The sequence below is a fragment of the Bicyclus anynana genome, chromosome 13 (assembly GCF_947172395.1).
Source record: "Bicyclus anynana chromosome 13, ilBicAnyn1.1, whole genome shotgun sequence".
Classification (NCBI taxonomy): Eukaryota; Metazoa; Arthropoda; class Insecta; order Lepidoptera; family Nymphalidae; genus Bicyclus; species Bicyclus anynana.
Genome location: NC_069095.1, coordinates 13,479,356 through 13,501,111, shown reverse-complemented (window position 1 = coordinate 13,501,111; position 21,756 = coordinate 13,479,356). Strand labels below are relative to the sequence as shown.

The window sequence follows — 21,756 nt, the reverse complement described above, 5'->3', positions numbered from 1 at the left end:
TTTTATATTTAGACTAGCGGACGCCCGCGACTTCGTCCGCGTGAAACTCGATGTAAACTTTCAACTACCTCTACCCTACCCCTACCCTACTCTTAGGGGTATAAAAAATAGATGTTGGCCTATTCTCATAGATACCGGATAAGCACAAAACATTTCATCAAAATCGGTCAAGTTGTTTCGGAGGAGTATGGCAACGATAACTGTGACACGAGAATTTTATATATTAGATTATAAAGCTGAAGAGTTTGTTTATTTGTTTGGTTGACCGCGCTAATCTCAGGAAATAATGGTCCGATTTGAAAAATTGTTTCAGTGTTAGATAGCCCATTTATCGAGGAAGGCTATAGGCTATATATTATCCCTATACTCATACGGGAGCGGGAACCACGCGGGTGAAACTGCACGGCGTCATCTAGTGTTAGATATAGAGGTGGAGGTACCTGCACGAGGTGGGTCACGGTGCGGTCGAGCGCGTCCCGCCACGCCAGCAGCTGGCCGCGCTGGCGGTGCGAGTGGCGCTCCAGCGCGCGCGCCCACTCTGCCGCCTGCGCCTCGCTCAGCGTGCTCATCCTGCGGACGACGACATGCGTGAAATGTACATGCAAGTGACTCCCCCTAGGTGGCCGAACGTTAAACGTTGGTTAAACGGGTTGCAGGTAGTCGATGGACACTTCTTCCTTGTCGCTGCGCTCTCGACAGAGCGGTCGTGGTCTTTAGGACGTGTTGGAGGCAGATGTAATACGCCTCACGAGCATTCGCCACTTCTCCCTTTGTGTAGTGAGTCGCGTACATTCATGCAAGGAACCGCCTACAGCAGATTTAATCTGGTCGGTCCATCGCATGGGTGACCTTCCGGCTGGCCTAGTTCCCTCCACCTTCCCTTGCACAACAAGGCGTTCGATACAATCATTCCCTCGCCGGGAGACATGTCCAGAAAACTGAAGAATGCGACTGTGTACTATTGTCGAGAGACGTTGTTTTATGTCGAGTTCTTGGAGTATAGAGACGTTAGTGCGGAACTCAGTCCAGGAGATTCCCAGCATTCGTCTCCAACACCACATCTCCAGAGCATCTATCTTTTTTTTTCTCGACTTGTCGCAAAGTCCATGTCTCTGCTGCGTATAAGAAAATGGGGAAAACAAGAGTTTTTACTGGTACGATGGACACAAGTACCTCAAAAAGATGCGATGAATGATGATGATGATGATGATGGATGATTTACTTTTGCTTTAAGTTACTTACTAAAATTAATAACCTTTGAGTTTAGTTGTGAAATTAACAGTTTCTTTTTATTTTTTAACTAATTCCTAGTGTATATTGTTGTTTTTTTTGTTCTTTCTCTGTTTTTTATTTGTGTAAATTTATGTTAATTACTTTTTTAACACTTACTTTTTAATTGTTAGTACGACCTACACTTTATGCATGATGTGACTACCTTTAAGTAAAGTTATATGTGTAGTTATTAAGTTTTTTAATTCTGTATACATATAATTTTGTTGGTGGTCCAAATAATAAATAAATAAATAAATAAATAAATGATGATGATGATGGATGATGATGATGATGATTGTTCTATAGTAAATGCAGTAGTGGCGGGTGTCGTGTCTCACCTGTTGTGCAGGTTGTCCAGGTCCAGGCGCGCGCTCTCGGCGCGGTACAGCCGCCAGTACAGCAGCGCGTTGAGCGCCAGCAGCAGCAGCAGCGCCAGCGCCAGCCACGCCGTGGAGCGGCTGGGCGGCGGCGCCGGCAGCCGCGGCGCCAGCACCGTGGTCGTCGGCAGCACGGCCGATGCGGCTGCTACGCCTCCCAGCGGCGATACTGCGCATATTCCATATATCTTATACAAAAGCCCCAAAATAGCCGAAGCGCATCAGTACACTACAGTCAGTCGGCAACATAACTCATCATCTTAATCATCAATGAATCATTGCAGGGCACAGACTACATAGAGGCAGCTCGAGCAGTTAGCCATACATCAAAATACATGAACCACTCTTGTAGTTGTAGTCAGAGTCCATAGCTAAAACTGTTCGAACAGATGGTTATTCTAGGTTCTCGTTTATTGCACTAATTAGCGCATCACAATCGACATTGTCGTCCGTTTTTCTCAATAAACAAACGTTAACAAAACATTATCAATAATTACAACACAAAATATTATTGCACAAAATCACGTGACCAGCAGCGTGACGGTGTTCACGCTGTCTAACAAAGAACTGAACTCAAGTCATCAAATACCTTCTTATTTATACCATCACTGTTGCAACAACTTCGTACAAATACCTCCTTTCTCTAATAATGACGAATGTTAATACCACCCGAGGATCTCGTAACACTAAAGGTTTGAGTATATCTGAAAGTGTTAAAGGTGTACGTTAGGGTTAAGGTGTTACCATCTCTGCGGCGGCGGCGGCGCGGGCGCGCGGCTGGCGGCGGCGCGGGGCGCGCGGCGGCTCGCAGGCGCGCGTCCAGCAGCCGCGCGAACTCCTCCATGCCGCCCATCGCACTCTTCTCTAGGAACGCTGAGGACGACAAGTACTCTGAGATACTGACATAATCACTTGGAGCAGTCGTTTGAAACGTGAAAGAATGAAATAAATGTGACCTTACTTCGCAGGTTAACGAAACAATAGATAAAGAGTGACTATTATAATATTGATATGAGGAGTAGTGTAGAAAACAAATACTTGCCTTCATGCTTGAGTTCCTTACTATAAGTCAGTAAACTTCACCTGCACGAAAATAATGGAAAAGGCGACCCTTGCAGTGATGCTCCCTGCTAGCTAGAGTAAGAGGTTCTAGTGACCAACGGAATGACGGTGTACACTGGGTACTGGAATCATTCTCATCAGGGATAGGGGATGTTCTCACTGGTGCAGGTGGAAAGATTTAGAGAGAAAGAAGGCTAAATAAAGGAAGAAATTCTAGTGGCCAATGGAATGAGGGTGTGCACAGGGTACTGGAATCACTCTCATCAGGCAGTAGTGCGCCTGCACGCTGAAGTAGTCCGCGTAGGGGATGTTCTCACTGGTGCAGGTGCAGGTGCAGGTGCAGGTGCAGTGTGGAGTACCTTTGACGAGCGGCCACATGGTCTTCTTGTACTTGACGTGTCCGTAGAGCGCCAGAACGGTGCGCTCGCCGCGGCGCGCCAGGCAGTAGTGCGCCTGCACGCTGAAGTAGTCCGCGTACGGGATGCCGGCGTTCTCGCTGGTGCAGTCGATGGAGTACAGCGCGCCCGCCTTGCTGCACTTGTTCATCACCTGCCGACAGGTTTCATGTCCTATACACCTATAATAACTGCTACATGCATGTGTCGGAGTCGGGTTGACATCAGAAGAGGATTCAAAGAGAAAAACACGATAATTGAATGGAAAACTATCGGGTCTAACAATTCTCACTAAGAATGTTATCAATAAACCCTCGAGTGGCAAAGAATAAACTTGAGTGAAGTCCCGGACTTGTGACCCTTAGAGGAAACGCCTCGAGAAAGTCACCAGACTTGTGATCTTGGGAGTAGGTTTAAGAGATCCCTTTAGAATGCATTGACACTAACCTCCCCTGCCCGATAAGTTCTCCATGCCTACATTAAACAATTTATGATCAATAATAACAACATTAAAACATTATCAATAACTACAACACAAAACATTATAAATAATTACAACACAACATTATTGCACAAAATCACTAACGCGACTAGCAGCGTGACGGTGTACACGCTGCCTATCAAACAACTGAGTTCAAATATATAGCCAGCACTCGGCCTCCCACTACTCCCCACCTAACTCACGGAACACTTCGTACTATCTCGGCTCATGATACAACAGACCGATCTAATGACTCACTAGCGCCGATACATGAAATGGCTTCGGTAGATTGCGAAAAATCGATGACGTAGACAAAATAGCAAACATTGCAGCATTGACGCAATGCTTTGCCAATTGCTTGTTTTTAATAAACAAGACACACAATAGAAAGTATGCGCACGAATTCTACCATTTTGTTCCACCTACCCCTTTCATTAATTGCTTATGAGTGTGTCCTGATATGTGCCCACCTAGGGCACTAACTAGGTAGAAAATTTCGGCATACCTGCGTCTCAGTGACGTGCACCTCCTTAGGGCCCATGGGCCCCGACGTGAGGCCCAGCGTGTAGCTCACTTGCCGGCACTTGAGCCCGTTCTGCGGCTGCCACGGCGCCTGGTACACAAACACTTTATTTTTAAATATATTTTACATTGTTCTTTTTTTAAAAACACAATCAAATAAACTAAATAACCAATAAATTGCTTTGTTCATACTTAATTTAAAAAATGTAGCAGACAAACATTTAAAAAATTGTAGACTTTTCTGTAAATTATGCAAAATCGATCAATGGACAACCGGTCAATGTTAAGCTGACGCTGTGAACAGCTAGTCGATGTTGAGCTGACGCCGTGGACAGCTGAGCGATGTTAAGCTGACGCTGTGAACAGCTGGTAATGTTGAGCTGACGCCGTGGACAGCTGATCGATGTCAAGCTGACGCTGTGAACAGCTGGTCGATGTTAAGCTAACGCTGTAACAACCTGCACGTAGTCGGTGGTGCCGCGCGCCGCCAGCAGCTCCAGGTTGAACTTAGAGTTGGTGAAGATCATGGTGAACAGCTGGTCGATGTTGAAGGGGTACTCCTGGCTGAGAAACAGCTTGCCCTCGTGCGGCGCCGCGCACTTCTCATCCACCGGCGCGCTGTAAGACGAACAATGGAAATTTTACAATTAGTGCAAACAATCGAAGGGAGTTCAGAAATAACAATAAATATTGCATTTTTGGTTATTTCAGTATTTCATATTACAAGTCTTAAGTTCTGCTCTCTCTCAAGTTGTCCCCTCATAACTAAGGGGCGCGACCACCCCCTTGGCGACTAATCTTTTGATTTACAATGCTCCCCTATCGTATACAGTCGTGTACAAGATCCTACCTCCAAGTCGTGTCCTTCGAGTAAATCCGACCATCGGGTTGGAGATTTAACCCGTGGCCATTTGCGTTCTATATTTCTCACGACAATTATTTTCTATAAAATTATTGTTACCACAACGTGTGATATGCCCAAAATAACTAAGGATACGCTGTAGACAAATGGTTGAAAGACGTGTTTTAATTTGAAACGGTGAAAGAATTGATATATTGGATACATTGGCGGTCAACGGTGTACCGTATACGGCATACGGTAGTCGCCTTCAGCACCACATCTCAGATGCATCATCGTTAATTACCTCTCTACGCCTGAATATGAATTGATCATAGATATCAACATAGGTTCACCAAGGTCATATCGCAAGTTAGTTTTACTCAAATAGCAATTTGCAAACTGTTCTTTTTTTTTTTGTTTTTGTTAACAGTAATTTAAACTTTAAACTGATTCAAATATTACGGAAATAAGCATGCAGTGTCTGCTCTAATAGGATTGTACAGAGCCTTGTGATGGTATTTTTTAGATTGTTTATGTGAAAACTGTAACAGTCACTAGTGAACCAATAGATGAACAACGAAGGCAGTTACTTGTGGTGCTTGTCGGGCTCGCTCTCGCTGGTGTCGGACATGTCGGTGGGCAGCGCGTCGGCCGCCTCGTCGGCGCGCGCGCGGCTCGCCGCTGCCGCCTCGCCGTTGGTGACTGCCGACACGACACACGACTCTGAGCAACTACTTCACTTGAGCGAATCTCTGGCGTGGATAGGAACAATCGGGACTTTTGGCGGGAAAATTGTAAGAATTAATCTAATAGACAGCTTGTCATTAAGCAGATATTACATACATTTTGAAGAAAAAAGTTGAAATTTGCACACTTTAAAGCCTTATTCTTGTATTGAAAATTCGGCACCTCACTTACACTTTTACCAGCAACTTTGTAACTACAAAAAGTAGACACAACCTAATTACCTACTTTTATTAATTAAATTACTAAAACTAATTAAATACTTTTATTAATTAAATTAATAAAAGTAATTACAACAGCTACGGCATTGAAAAAACTGATTCAAGACAGAAAAATTTGAAAAATCCGAGAAAAAAATATAACTTGGTCACCCGAGGGCAAAACAACGTTTGACAAGCCAGCTAGTTAAATAAAAAACACGGCTGTAAGTCACATGGCATAACTTCTGAGTACGCCCAACTAGTTTGGTATTCATACCCTCATTCATGACTTGGTTCTTGCAATTACTCCCTACCCCTCAGCTCCTCTCACAACGTGCAAAGCGTGCGGCGGCACGTACATAGTGTTTAATCACTATTTCAAGAGGTTGAACACCGAAACATCGTGCTTTTAGCGCCTTTTTTTTCTTTACCTTTCCACTGGTGACTGCCCACACAACACGTTGTAAGAAGTATACAAAAAGAGGTTGATTTTTTTTTACTTTTGTCATTTTTGAAGTGAAACTCTATAGGCAGTTTTTTTATAATTGTTTTTTGTGATTGTGGATTACATTTTAATTTTACACGTAGTAGCGTATATCATTGATACGGCGGTAGCTACGCCTCTGGATCCGTGCCCGATTATGATCTGCGACGTTTCATATTCCGTCGCGATCCGGATCTGTATAATCGGCAGCGAGGTGATATGAACGAGTGACTTACTGAGCGGCGGCGTGGTGTTGTTGCGGCTGGCCGAGCGATACTCCCCTCCCCCGCCGCCGCCCCCGCCGGCCTCCATAGACGAAGAGTCCACGGCCTCCTGAAACATTTCGCCAACCTTTTTAAAACATCCAACACAAGCTCTGCTGTTGCTAAAATGATCAATATCCGATTTTAGTAACAGCAGAGCTTATTGACGTCGGGGTCTCAAGGTGTTGGAATGGCGAGTCCTCATCAAGGTATCCACATCAAGCGGTCAAGACAGTTGGATGCATGCGACTCAAGTTCGTGCTTTTTGGCATTTAAAGATCTTTATTTTTAAGTAATGCCACATATTGCAATCTTAAATTCTAAATTATTTCATAGCTTAATTGTTCATGCAAAAAGTGGAGCAATAAAAGAAGAATGCCTTGCAATATATGGCATAATCTAGAAAAAGGCCCTAAGCATTTTGCCACATACTTCCTACACAAAAAATACCGACCGAATTGAGAACCTCCTCCTTTTTGAAGTCGGTTAAAAAAGAAGATTACATACATGAATCTTATGTAGGTCGTTCATCTGCTTGGTCAATCAATTATTACCAATTACACGAATTCTCAGATATACCTGATATACAGATACACAGTAAAATTTAACAGTTGATAAAAGTCCTATCATATTACTTCATACACATATATCAGCGTATAGCCACTAATAACGTATGGACTAATGTGTAGGAAACTTACAAGTAGCGGCTCTACAACGTCGGATGCTCGATACACGAACAATGAAGACATTCAATCAGATCTTGTTCAAATATTAACCTCAGATATATAAACGAAACAGACGACACAACCTTTTTATTTTTGACTACAAGTTTCCTGATTGCACATATGAAATGCAGCGATGAGCTACATACAGACCAACTAATTAGCGTTCATACAGTAATTATGAGTATACCGCGCGTGTAACAACAAGCTGCTTGTATATAAAGTTAAATATGTATTTATAAATATTCTATCTTTTATAAACAAAACGTACAGGTTCGATTTACAGATTTAAGATGATTTTTGTTTATCTGAGTAGCCTGTATGTCACTGTCTGTCTTACGTTCATCACAATATGTAAATTTTGTTACATATTGTGATGAACGTAAGTATTAACAAAATTTATTAGTGATTTTGTTTAATTATAAATTGTTGTCTTGTTAAAAAAGTCCGCGAAAGGAGTAGGCTATATGTACGAAGAGTGGTTTAGCTTCGAATGTAGTAAGTACTAAGAAAGAAAGAAAGCATAGTACGTTTTGTTAAAATATTTAGAGTTATACAGTTATAGGAAGCATATGACTTCCAAACTTGTTGGCAGCTTACTGACATATATTTTACTTTGCTGATGCTCTTTTTGACGTGGCTGTCTGTATTAAATACACTACAACCAAAGCCATGTTTTCCAAATATATAATACATTAGACTAGACACTCACTAATTCAGTTTGTTTATACCCAAAGATACAATAAAACCACCAAGCTTTAAAACTCATATTATACCTAGGAATCGCTTGAAAAACTTACATTCCTAGAACATCAGCCATAAGTATTGTTTTACACGCTGAGTTAAAATAAATAGCCAAAAAGATTAGCGTTTGGGCTCGCATAATTTCGCAATTTTTGTCCAAAATTCTTCAGTGCCTAAAGTTTTCGAACAGTGCGTGTTCTTCACCAGGTGGGCTGACGACAACAAGCGAGTCGCAGGGATTCGCTGGATGCAGGCGGCTCAGGAGCGTGATGTTTGGAAGTCCCTACAAAAGACCTGTCCTGCAGTGGACGGCCATCGGCTGGTATGATGAAATTCGCAAGAGCTAGTAAAGCGATAAAATCATTAACAATCACTTTTATTACGTCTGCCATAAGAGAAATAAAGTTTGTAAACTAAACTCTGGTCTGTTCAAATAACACAGAACAAAATATAGTCACTGACTTTATTATATTAGTATCAGGGTAAAAAATCTGTACAATAAAGGAAAGGAGGAACAAAGTTTCTTGACTAAAGTCCAGTTGGTCTTAAAAATAATAACACTCACAGAAAAAGATAAATTAACTAACAAATTATTATCACACTAAAAATCCGTGAGTGGATAAAGAAACATTTATTCTTTTAACAAAACGCCTACCTTTCTTAATATTCGTAACTTCACCATATCGAACAGGCACCGTGCGCTGCGGCCGTGAATTATTTGTAGCATTCATTTATCGAAAATAATAGTCTGAGTATTTTTATCTGTCACTTTATCTGTTATCTGTCGCTAATCAAATGTTGTTTTACATTGTGTTGCATTTGTGTGTGTTTGCCAATTTGTTAAAGATAATATTCTCTTGTTTGATTTTATAAAGTTTGTGGACTTCGAACAATATTTTATTTATTGCCTTTTAATTACATCTAATCGTTTATTGTTTTTGCTACGGTTTTGTAGAGCTAAGTCTCTACAAAATGTGCCTGACAAAGTTGATATGTAAGTTGTGATTATAATAGGGTAATTGACTTACATTAAATTTAATTTTAACAATATTAATTTCGTTATTTACAATTTTATTACTATTAAATAATATTTTTGTCAAACGCTCCGTTTGAAACAGTTAAAATATCATCATGGCCGACAGCGAAAGCTAGTATTGTGAAAATGTAATCATTTTTTTCAATCTATTAGAATGATAATGATCAATTTAAGACCATTTAAAAATATGTGTCAACTAGCCTATTAATAATTGACTTTTCCATATTCCATTTTGTTTCAGCAAAGTTGAATAAAAGTTTAAATATTTTGTTTCCCTATAGCTATTTTTTTTTTAATAGTTAATTAAAAAAATAATTAGCTAAAGGGAAACAAGATATTTAAAAGCAAATGTGAGCAGCTTCCTCTGTGTGAAATTTGTTTTGGGAAAACAGCTTTGTCACTTTTTCAATAAAAATCATAATTTTAAGGCCTTTTTTCTGTAAAAATTTCAACCTCGAGGCAAAATATTATACTTGACAATTTGCATCAGTCGTGGGATTTTCATTTATCGCTACACGCCCCCCGGCCCGCGCGCAACATCCGGAGTGTTACGAACGAAGTTGCCAAGCTATAGTATTTTTATTCTGTCGCGATCGTATGACCAATGAGTTGAGAATGGCTGACTACAACCCGCTTGATGTCCTCGGTCCACATAGTGGGGGGTCGACCAACACTGCGCTTTCCGGTGCAGAGTCCCGTTAATTTCTCCAGAACTATACCTATGCAAAGAGGTAATTTCTTGTAATAAATGTATGTAAACCAAAACCAGAAGCATAATTTTTATAAACCTCTACGCCGCACAAAGCTTTCAAACAAGTAGTTAGAACTTTACTGTTGACAAGAAATTAGACTTTATTGTTGTTTGTGTAAATTTAGCACCAACCTCCGAGCCGTCCTGCAGCGAAGCCCCGTCGATGGGCAGCGAGTCGGGCGCTCCGTCGGGCGCGCCGCTCTCCTCGTCAGAGTCGAAGCCCAGCTCCTCGCCGTAGCACGTGTGAACCTGCCGACACACACCCTGTACATACCCCATCATACATCATGGTCCATTGACCAAGTAAACAATACACCCAGTACTTAACCCATCACACATCATGGACCATTGACCAAGTAATCAATTGGTGCTTTGGAAAATTCAATGAAAGATTGTTCTACCATAATGTTTTTTTAATTTTATATTCAAAAAATTAATATCTGATTCGTAACCTTCCTAGCGGTCAGGTGACTGTTTTAGAGGCCTTACTCAGAATTTTATTCCGCGTCAAATAAGTTATCGTCTATAATATTCCATCCCTTCTAACGAATACCGCAGGAAAATAATTATAAAAAAACATATCGATCAACCTGAGAATCTCTTCCTTCTTGAAGTAGGTTAAAAAAAGAAATATTGTTCACTAAATTGTTATACAGATTTTATTGAATAACCTGTACTATATCAAAAAAAAAGTGGAACCTTTAAATCTAGTACGATTTACTGCTTTATTAAATGTAAATGTAACACAGTTACCAAGTTAAGTACATCGCAAAATATAAAGAAATAAGTACGACCTACTAGTATTCGAACGTTTTATAGATTCAAATTATATTCCTTGTAACTTTCTTCACAAAAATAAAAAGCTTCGTCTTAAAGTACCACTTAAAAACGTTTATGGCTATATGTAATCTTTACTTGCCAGGAATGTGCGACTTACAAAGACTTGAAGGAAAAAATGGCGCTAATATTCCGTATGAGAGTTGGTCACACACTGATCCAATGCGCGACACTCGCGGTCCTAAATCCATCTCGTTAATTCACGGCCTACATGAAGTTATGAAACTTGATCAATTTTGCGATCACCCAAATAGCGAAATCATGAAATTTTCAAATATTGTGAATGTACACCGAATTTTCTCATCTTAATTTTAATAATTTTACGTGGTGGATTATTGGCTTAACCCCTCTCAGTCTGAGAAGAGACTCGAGTTCAACAGTGAGCCGAATATGGGTTACTAATGACATGACATTGAATTTTAGCATCGAAGATAGATGGACTTTTAATCGCTCCTCAAAGGGGAATAAAAATACCGTAAACTGTTGTAGCAAGCCTTTTTTTGATAAAGTAATGATCTCAAAAAATTCAAAGAAATTCAAAATTCAAAACCGGTTCGGAAGGCAGGTTCTGAGGTGGAATAAATCTTATTATTAAAGTAGAATTATCAAGTATTTTTTAGATATAAGTAAAATGCCAGGTGATTAGGGTAGGTTTGGGCATTTCCTTTTGTATTCAGTGCCACAGACATGCCCCACGTCTGCATTATTCTCCAGACCTTTTGTTAACAGCTACTGTCAGTGTTAATAACTTACTTCCTAAAGTTAACAGCTATAAGGCGTAGAATTAGTATTTTCTGTCACGTGAGATTTAAGATCTTCTAAGGCAACAATAATTAGACATATTCTAAACAAGCGCGTCCTGTATTTATAAAGGAAATATCTTACAGACATAATCATAAGTGTCAGTATACCTACTAATTATGTCTTATATTTTTATTTTAATCTAATCTAACTAAAAGAAGTATAAGAGAGGCCCTCCATTTAAGAATCTCCCAGTAAGTCGGTGTTGAAATAGGTCTTTTCGTAGCTCAATGTCGCAAGTGATTTGGCTGATTTTGAATTTCTAATGCTTCAGTTTCACTCGGTCGCGGGAACTTATGCGCATAACTTGTAGCTCCCAACAATGTATACTGAATACATTGTAGGGAGGTGTGTTACGGGCTGTTTTAATAAACGACTGTTTAGTGTACAGCGATATCACTTTATGATGAGCATTGGAGAACTTAGCTGGAAAGGGTTGGAAGTTTCATCTTACATGTATGACTGGTTTTTATGCGGTATCGTAACTCATAACTAGCTATATATTCGGCTCTTACCAATAATGCACTTCTAGTTTTAAATGTGACAACACAATCTCATTGCAGGCGCTGCAACAAATTTTGGGGACAACAGATGTGGTGCGTTCTTAAGAACATGACCCATGTAAATACTAAAAGCACTTATATAGGTTTATGGTACGTATATCTGCTACATACCCACTGCCAGATCTCCTGGCTGGACATGGGCTGGTCCATGAGCGCGTTCTGCCAGATGCGGAACAGCATCAGGTAGGCCTTGTCGCGGCCCGAGAACGACGTGAGGAAGTTCTTCTCGCTCAAAGTGCACACGAGGATCGCGTTCGGGATCACCTGCCACCAAAAGTGACATTCAGATAAAGCAACATTTTATACAAGATCCAAAAATTTGAGACAATACAAAACTGAGCTTTTACATCACTTAATATAATTTTTCTGATGCTACTCAGATTTCTGTTTCCATCATCATACATACATAATATCAATTTTAAAAGGTCCTTATGGTCCTGCTTAAGTTCTGAATTCAATCATCAGCTTCTAAGTCATATATATGGTAAACCTAAATATTTTAGAAGAAGAGGTTATATCAATAAAGCTCAGAATGAAATCCCTTCTGTCTTGTTCTGCCAAAAAGAAGTATAGTACCACAAACTTATCTGACCTAGTGAGGGTGTAACTGTTTTCGCGCTTTTAGTATATTGTTTTGCAAAATGGCGACCACCGCGACGTTAATATCAATTTAGTCACCGGGTCAGAAAAGTTTGTGACACTATGACACTGTTTCCGTCAAAAGGGCTCACCAACGCAGTCTTCTCCTTAGTGATGGCGGTGACGTCCTTCCACTGCAGCATGAGGCTGGTCTCCCAGCCGAAGATGTTGGCGTAGAAGCACAGGTAGTTCTGCGACACGTACAGACGCCCGTGCGCCAGGATGTCCCGCTGCAGCGCGCAGGAATAGTCTGCACATGCCCAACACTTCCATTTTTGTGAACATTTTCCTTCAAACACTCATTTATTGGTTATGGTCATAGTTTGGAAACTTAATGCCGTTTGTATACTAAGACGCGGAATGGGGATTCTACACCAGGAAGCACAGTGTTCATCCAACCACTATGTGGACTGTCGAAAGGCGTAGGAATTCGCTGGTTATAGGCGGTTCAGGACCACGATTATTTAATTTATGTTACGTATTTGTATTTATTTTAAGAGCAGTGATAGCCCAGTGGATATGACCTCTGCCTCCGATTCCGGAGGGTGTGGGTTCGAATCCGGTTCGGGGCATGCACCTCCAACTTTTCAGTTGTGTGCATTTTAAGAAATTAAATATCACGTGTCTCAATCGGTGAAGGAAAACATCGTGAGGAAACCTGCATACCAGAGAATTATCTTCATTCTCTGCGTGTGTGAAGTCTGCCAATCCGCATTGGGCCAGCGTGGTGGACTATTGGCCTAACCCCTCTCATTCTGAGAGGAGACTCGAGCTCAGTAGTGAGCCGAATATGGGTTGATGACGTAATTTGTATTTACACATTTAAGATTTCTGCACTGCTTCTTCTAATCTTAAAAACACATTCCTTCAATGTAAAGTGTTTACAAAGGGTACAAAGGATTCTCTTTACATGTCATTGCATAGAGATCAAACTTATATTATGTCCATTTAGTTGAGTTAGCAGTTGGCAGTAAAACAATTTTATTTTTACTAAAAATTAAATTGAACATCACATCACAAATCTTTCTGTTAATTTTAGTTTTCGCTCAAATTCTGTAATTTTTGAAAAAGTCAGCACAATTAAACTAGGTCTATTGATTTTTTTTGGAAACGCACTTTTTGAATAAAAAAAACAGTGAATGCACTGCACCGCTACGAAATGTACGGTGTGACTGATAGTTAAGTAGGTATGCCAGCTTATGGTCGCTCTGTATTACTAACAAGTCGTTTGTATGGTTTCCCTTCTATAATCTGAATACCAGCGATTACATTCATGTAAAAAAACATTTCTGTTAGTGATTTGAATACATTTACAAATATATTTATTTTAAGGAGCATATTATTTAAGATTTTTTTAATTAAAAAGGTAGTTGGACGCTTGATTGCATTCTCACCTATTGTTAAGGGAAGTTTGAAAAAAAAAAACGATTATTCAACGCGACATACGAACAAAACACGACAATACGCCCGTAGACGTCGCTGAAGTCCCTATTAAAGAATTAAGGAGCGTTTTTCAATTCCTTGAAACGTCAATATCTAGCTAGTTTAAATAAGCGGTATAACAAGTCCCGCACCTACCGACTATGAGGCGCTCGTCGTCGGGCAGGTCCTTGAAGAGGCGGCGGAAGTCCTCGCACTTGCTCTTGTACGTGGGGTACAGCGAGTTGTACCAGCTCTTCTTCTTCACGCGCGCCGCCTCGCCGCCCCGCGCCGCGCTCGGCGCTGCCATCTGCCGGCAAACAGCAGTATTAGTGGCGTAACTAAGGTTGACACTGTTTGAAAAAAAAATGATAAAAAGGAAGATCCCTTCTCCAATCATCATCATTATTAGTAGTCTATTTAATCGGCCGTCTCCAACGCCAGGCCTCCCTCCAATGCGGGTCGGTGCGCTGAGGCTGATGATATTTAATTCATTAACAACTCCTGTCTCATGTCAATGAGACCTCGGGCAGTGCATGTTTCCATCTATGTATTCATACGCCACTGTTTTAGTAGTAGGAGACTCTCTTTGTATAATTATTCTATTTCTGGTTTGGCTCTGAATGTAGTAGTAACTAGATTGTAAAATTAACATCAACAAAACAGAAGCGTCTTATGTTTTTAGAGTGACATGAAGAGAGGCTGACGTCGAAACATGTCTACCAAAAACCAATGCTTTTGAGTGAGAGATTGTTCTGCTGTGTTAACATTCCTTCAGATTCACATTTAAACGTGCATGTCCTTGTCCACCTCACTATTATATGTATATGTATAACCTATAACAAAAACCAAACCTTGTTTCATACTTTAGAACTTAACAACTACTCACATGCAATTTTACATGCAAACATCATCCCGACCTAGATTTTCAAAATGTATGGTTTTGGCAAATTTTAATTCTTCGCTGGCACTCTTAGCCATAAATTCTCACCCATGCAAGAAAAGTAGGACACGATCCCTGCCAACTGCAACCTCGATATGCGAGAGACAATACATTTATGAAACTCTATTTGCTTTAAAGATTTTACTAAAATTTTGGCAACGATTCTACGTTTTTATTTCCTAAAAACCTCTTCACACTACTTTGTGGAACGTATTTTTGAAGTGATAACTTCATATGGGAGGGTACACCGCTTGGAAACGTAACGCGTTACGGCGCCACTCCGTCTGGTTTTTCCCACGCAAAGGGGCTGCTTCCCGGGACGGACACGTTTTTTTTTTATAAATCGATCATTGCGAATATAACAATTTTGTAAATAAATCCATTGAAACCGCTGGGAGACTGCTCCTGACCGAGTCTTCAGTCTTCCCACGGTTTCAACCGCGTAGTTCCCATTCTTATAGAAAAACGAGGATGAAATATATGTTACTCTCTCTGATAATGTAGATTTCCAATAGTGAAAGAATTTTTTCTATTTTTTTTTCGTTACAAACGAAAAATTTTACGTCTAATATGAGTAAAGTTTAGATAAAAAAAACACAATTTTTAAAATCCCTTTCTGCTTGGATAACGCCCCTTCAGAGTACAAACTTGTTCTTCGTGTAAAACTATAGATAAAGTATAACTTACTTTATAGCCATCTTTGCTTTGGAAGTTAACTACGTCGATGCCGATCGGGACCTCCGGCAACGACGAACCTTGCAACGATGAGTCGCTTTTGTCGCTCCTCTGCAAGAGATGTAACAACGTCTTTACAAACAATACCACCATAATGTAAGTGAAAATCATCCCCATAATAGCACTCGTATAATGCTAGGCCTATGAAGCCTGTCGGCATGTTGTGTCAACTATTACTGTGTGTCTGTGATATCAAAATTTCAAGTGTCAACTCACTTTATCATTGTCTGTGATGTCCAACGCTCCCTCCGTGTGCCTGAGCGACGGGGAGGGCGATCGGGAGGAACTTCTGAAAGGGAATACAAATACCACGTTAGTGCGTCAGGAAAACGTTGAGTTACAAGTTAAAATTAATACCAAATGCTCGGTCTACAAATTCTTAATATAAGCTAGATACATTTTACGGACCTCTATCAAATTAATACACCTCACTCTATCTAGCCTTAAGCCTTATCTAGTGTTAAGATTAAGAGTGCTAATATAGCTTTTTGATTATATATATTTATATACTACATATAAATACTTAGGTTAAGAGGCTGGACGCAATATCGATACGTCATGGATTCAATCTCCACCCAACGGACTATTGTCTGACCAACTCAGTCAAGAGTCCTGACACAGTACACGCGACTATTTGGAAGGGGATTGGTCATTAAACAATATCAACGCAGTGAAAAGATATAGCCATTTATGTCGCATTAACATTGGTGAGGAAGACAAAACCTATTTCACAACTGTCATTATTATTTTTCATTTTAATAATTCATCCTTTTTATTTTGCTTTATTTATTTTACAATTAAGTAAGATTACCTATAATGCCACATAGCATATCTAGAGCGTACCTAAGTACTATGAGTGCACTAGTACTCGTAATACATAACGCTTCTGGAAATTGCAATCGCCAATTTATACATCTAGATATTAAATGTTATCATCAAAATATTAAACCAAACGATCATTGATTAAAATCGTTTAGTTTATCGTGTTGTTTTCCACCTGTAGCGTAGAGACAGTTGGTATCAGTAACAGATTAGCGTATAGTACGTATACATTTTGGGGTCCATCACAAAGTTTTGCCCAGTATTGACCACGCTGGGCATGCGGCTTGGTCGACGAAGAGCTAGATGACTCACGCCGGTGTCGTTGGTGCCCGACACCGGCCTGAGGCATTTCATAATTTAGCCTGTGGGAATGGATATACCGCCGTCGGTTGCCAGAGCCTCCATCCGTCGGTCCATCTGCAGGGAGCACAAGCAGGTGAGGTTAGCAGTTGCGGAGACTAACTGCTACTAGCCTCCAATTATACGGGATGTAAGGGCGTGATGTTTGGAAGTACAAATGGTCTATGTCCTGCAGTAGACGTCCATTGGCTGATAAGATGATGATGATGATGAAGATGATGATGACGTATACATTTGTTGAACGAAATTATTGCTTTAATTGCACGACAGTATTGTAAAGAAATTAAAAAGAATTAGAGCAAACATAAGATAAGATAAAATACCAATAGATTATTATGAAAACTCAGTGAAGGACCAGATAATCTTGGAATGATGATAGCCGATAGTTTCCGTGTCATTTCCGTTTAGATATAGTTTCTGTGTTATTGCAGTTTGTAGTTTTTATATTTTTTAAAGACTATTTGGCATATATTTATCTTTTAAACAAGAATATTTTCGTTTCCCCCAATAAATCAAATACTGTGTTAGGAGTGAGTATGACAATTGTACCAGGCGGGGTTCGAACCCATTACCTTCAGGCGTGAGTTGAGAGAGTGAGAGAAAGACCTCTATACCGTGGGTAAAGTTGATCTTGCGTCTATTCATGTTAACATTCCCAATCTATACTAATATTATAAAGGTGAAGAGTTTGTTTGAACGCGCTTATCTCAGGAACTACCGATTTGAAAAATTCTTTCAGGAAAAAGTTATCAAGGAAGGCTATAGGCTCTATATTATCCCCGTATTCCTATACGGAACCGCGTGAAACCGGAACGTTCGCTATTATATAAGAAAATTGATTTAACACAACTTACAGACAAAGACAAAAAACACAATTACGGCTGGCCTGGACACCGTGGTCATGGGTTCGATGCCCACTCGCTGGACTTACTCATATTATAATTTTTCCGACTCATTTGAAGGGATTTGAATATAATATTTGGTTATAATACGACAAATATTATATTATTAAAAATTATAAAAAAATATATTATTTAAAAGGAAAGCTAAACGCACTTTAATTATACTACTAAACTGTTGACAAAAACTCGTATAATTAGATAAAACTGCTTACATCTTATTAGGAGTTTTACTTCTTTTTTTGAAGTTTTTATTAAATTTAATTATCTACGTTTATAGCATGCAAAATGTAAATAAATCTTTATAGTTTCAATAAAAATGCAACAAGTTAAGTTTATTGTTTATATAATTATACAATGTAAGTTTGTTTTCGTAATATAAGGCAAAACAAAGTGTCGGCGTCGGTACGAGTCGACCTAATTATTATCATTGTTCAAATTGTGTATAAATTGATAATTGACCCGTTTCAATTATAATATTGTTTACCTATGCAATGGTTGTTATCGGTCGACCGAAATCCAAACATAATAAATGTATACAAAATATCTCAATGCACTTACTACAATCTGTCATTTGGGTTATAATTTGTAAATAAATAAGGCTATCAAACTAACATAACATAAAGTCGTTAAGCTTGCGTATATCCGTGGTCACGCTAATATTATAAAGGCGAAAGTTTGTGTGTATATTTGTTACTCCTTTACGCTGACTACTGAACCGATTTGGTAGAAAGGAGATGACCCATAATTGTATGGACCCCAGGATCAGTCATCGTACCCTAGCGGAAATAAAAGTAGATATTATTTTTTAAATATTTTTGATTACATAAATCTACGAATTTACTTTAATTCTTTCGAGTCATTATCTCCCAAGAAATGCAACACTATTATGGGTAATAATGGCGGATTTATGACGTTTTCAATATAGTAATCGATTTGACGTTTGCTGTCAATTGTCACGCCATCTTGATTTAACTCAAAAACTTGGGTGTTAATTTTATTTCTTTCTTTTTATTTACTTAGGTTTATTCACTTTAATAAATTTTAATAAAATCCTTGTATTTTTTAAATTTAATACAAGAGTGGATCTGAAATGGACCATCTCCTTTGGAATTCTGGATTAACTTGAAAGTAGTTATCCCAGAAAAATACAAGTTTCAAAAGGAGTTTGATCAACAGAATTTCACACTAGATTAAAAGTTAATATTTCGTAGCATACAAATAGAAAATACAAAGAGTAATAAAGAATACAATGGCTCAAATAATCACATCTACATATAACAAAGACAGATTATATGCATAATATTATTTCAACACTGCAATTACTACATTAGATGTCTATGTTTTAAAACAATATATGTATAGTGCGTATTTTTTAAACAAGAGTGAATAGGCATTGCCTAAACACACGCATAGCATTCTTAAGTTACTATCGTCAGATTCAGACTAATCTAATACTGAAAAACCCAATAAAGAAATTTTTTAAAAGAATTTTTAAATGTTTCTCAAATGCACTCATGCACTCAATGAGATTCTAAATCTTCAATGACAAAAAATTGTTAGTATTTTCTACATCATTACATAGTATAAAACAAAGTCGCTTTCTCTGTCCCTGTGGGATGTCCCTATGTATATGAAGAGGAAGGTTTATATGTTTAACAAGCAATCTGCGCCGGCTTCGCACGGGTGCAATGCTAATACTAAATACACTACAGAAAAACTGTGAACGTTGTATATAAAAACATCCTTTACGCTGCGATTACTGAAACGATTTGGCTGAAATTTGGAATGGAACTAGATTTCACTTTGGATTAATACATAGGCTTTTCGTCGTCGTCCCGGGAAAATCCATGCAGACGAAGTCGCGGGCGTCCGCTAGTAATTAACAAAATACAGTGATGGTGATAAGTTAGTCGTAAACTTAAAATTATATTTATGAGTATGAGAGTTTCATAAGCGTGCTAATATTAGAAAGCCCTCTTTAAAACTCAGGTTTACTTTTTGTAATCAAAGTTCGCGTCATAAATACTCGTTTTTGAAGTCGCAACACGCTGAACTGCGCAGTTATAATAACCCCATTGGGATGTTCCGATACGATGCCGTGTAGAAATCTAAAGGCTGTGGATTTTCTTCCTCCTCCTAACAAGTTAACCCGCTTCCATCTTAGATTGCATCAACACTTTCGATCAGGTGAGATTGTACTCGAGGGCTTACTTGTAAAGAATAAAAAGACATCTCTCGTTCAAAGACGATTATGTGTGGCAAGAACTGTACGTAATATAATGAGCAGAAATGATTTCCTCGATGTCAGGCGAGAGAATGTCCAAAGTACAGCCGCAATCAGCGTCATTTTCGCAAGAGATTCGCGTCAGTTATCAGTGAGTCAGCGATCGAGTTTTTGCGCCTCCGACCGACCGACCGTGACGGTGAATTCGAGATAATTTCGAACGAGCGATGCAAAGTCGCAATTAGCTCGTTGGTCCAGTGACCTGTTCGGCGTATGGCAGTCTTGGGTTCGATTTGTGTTCCCTTTGGCATCGGTCTCGTACATCATCATTCATCCTTTGACCGCAAATTGATGCCGGGTACGTGAAGTTCCTTTCCTAAATAGCCTGTCTAATACTCGTAGTAAAGAGAAGATCTGCGCCTTTCAAGTGCCCTGTGCTGTGGGCTTTTCAAAGCAAGCTAATAATAATGATACGAGACCCAGGTACCATACATTTCAATATTAACTGCTTGGATACGTAGCCGGCGACGTCGCCATGGCGTCTTAATGAGGCAGAGCTCTAAAGGTTAGTTGGATGACTTGGATGTTAATGGTTTCCAATATTATAACATTAACAGAATATATTCGTCTACTGCTGGACATAGGCCTTTCTGAGAGCGCGCCACACACGATCCTCCGCCTTCCTCATCAAAAAATATTGAAAACACCACAGTTTTTATTGATAGATCGATAGACGTTTGTGACAAACAAAAAGCCATTTTCATTCAGTATTGTAGCCTGAAAGAGGTACTTTCTACAATACATGAATGAATTTGGATGAAATTTGGAATGGACATAAATTGTACCCTGGATTAACACATACGCTACTTTTATCCAAAAGAAATCCATGGCTCTCGCAAGATTTATGAAAAACTGGAGTTTAGGCAGACGAAAATATGATTATGGGATCCAGGAGAAATCAAGAGAACTTTTACATACATTTTGAAGTCTGTATTTTTTTAGTAAAAATGTTAAATTATATAAGTAAAGTAAGAAAAAGAAGAAAATATTTCCGAGACCAAACAGTTAAAGCATGCATTATGAGGCATGACTAGGAATGGACACGCAACAACCGATATCAGCTGAAAACATTTCACGGGTGAATGTGGTCCGCTGTGATTGGACAGTTTTTGTTATTGCTCTTTGTTTTTTTTTTGTGTTTGCAACCTATTGGAGTGGTTCTACCTTAATGGCAAGTAACAAGTGACCATTCATACAAGTGTTTCTACGTTACTTTTCTTCTGAATGTTTTTGGAGTAGGCTTCTTAATCACCTGCTGCCACCACCACTGCTGGACCTGGCGGTTTTGGATCTAGTGCAAAAGCTTTGACAGTGTAGCGTCGAAGGGCTAGAAGAACGTGGCAAGATGAAACTCTCTTTCTAAGGCCGTCTCCTATGACCGGACCTCGACTTCGAGGGACGTTTGGACCTCACTCAGGCCACATATTCCATTCCCCATCGCATTATTGGAATCCAAGTCAGGATCATATTAAGAGATTGGGCCTTCAACGATAAAGAACGATTAGTTCTTGGTCTTGGCCATCTGAACTTAGCAATAACAAATCGTTGGTTTGTTCA

The 21,756-nt window shown here is 39.4% G+C and overlaps 1 protein-coding gene across 1 annotated transcript in view; it reads right to left on the bottom strand.

Moving 5' to 3' along the window:
* LOC112044520 (protein Aster-B) overlaps positions 1-21,756 on the bottom strand; it is a 37,211-nt gene that overhangs the window by 4,512 nt on the left and 10,943 nt on the right. Inside the window, exons 3-16 of the mRNA XM_024080400.2 lie at positions 16,048-16,120; positions 15,784-15,882; positions 14,313-14,463; positions 12,827-12,984; positions 12,207-12,359; positions 10,027-10,143; positions 6,615-6,711; positions 5,541-5,652; positions 4,568-4,727; positions 4,093-4,200; positions 3,071-3,260; positions 2,394-2,522; positions 1,611-1,818; positions 441-570 (exon numbers count right to left, since the gene is read on the bottom strand). Coding sequence (XP_023936168.1) covers positions 441-570; positions 1,611-1,818; positions 2,394-2,522; positions 3,071-3,260; positions 4,093-4,200; positions 4,568-4,727; positions 5,541-5,652; positions 6,615-6,711; positions 10,027-10,143; positions 12,207-12,359; positions 12,827-12,984; positions 14,313-14,463; positions 15,784-15,882; positions 16,048-16,120 — 1,885 coding nt within the window. The remainder of the gene's footprint in view (positions 1-440; positions 571-1,610; positions 1,819-2,393; positions 2,523-3,070; positions 3,261-4,092; positions 4,201-4,567; positions 4,728-5,540; positions 5,653-6,614; positions 6,712-10,026; positions 10,144-12,206; positions 12,360-12,826; positions 12,985-14,312; positions 14,464-15,783; positions 15,883-16,047; positions 16,121-21,756) is intronic.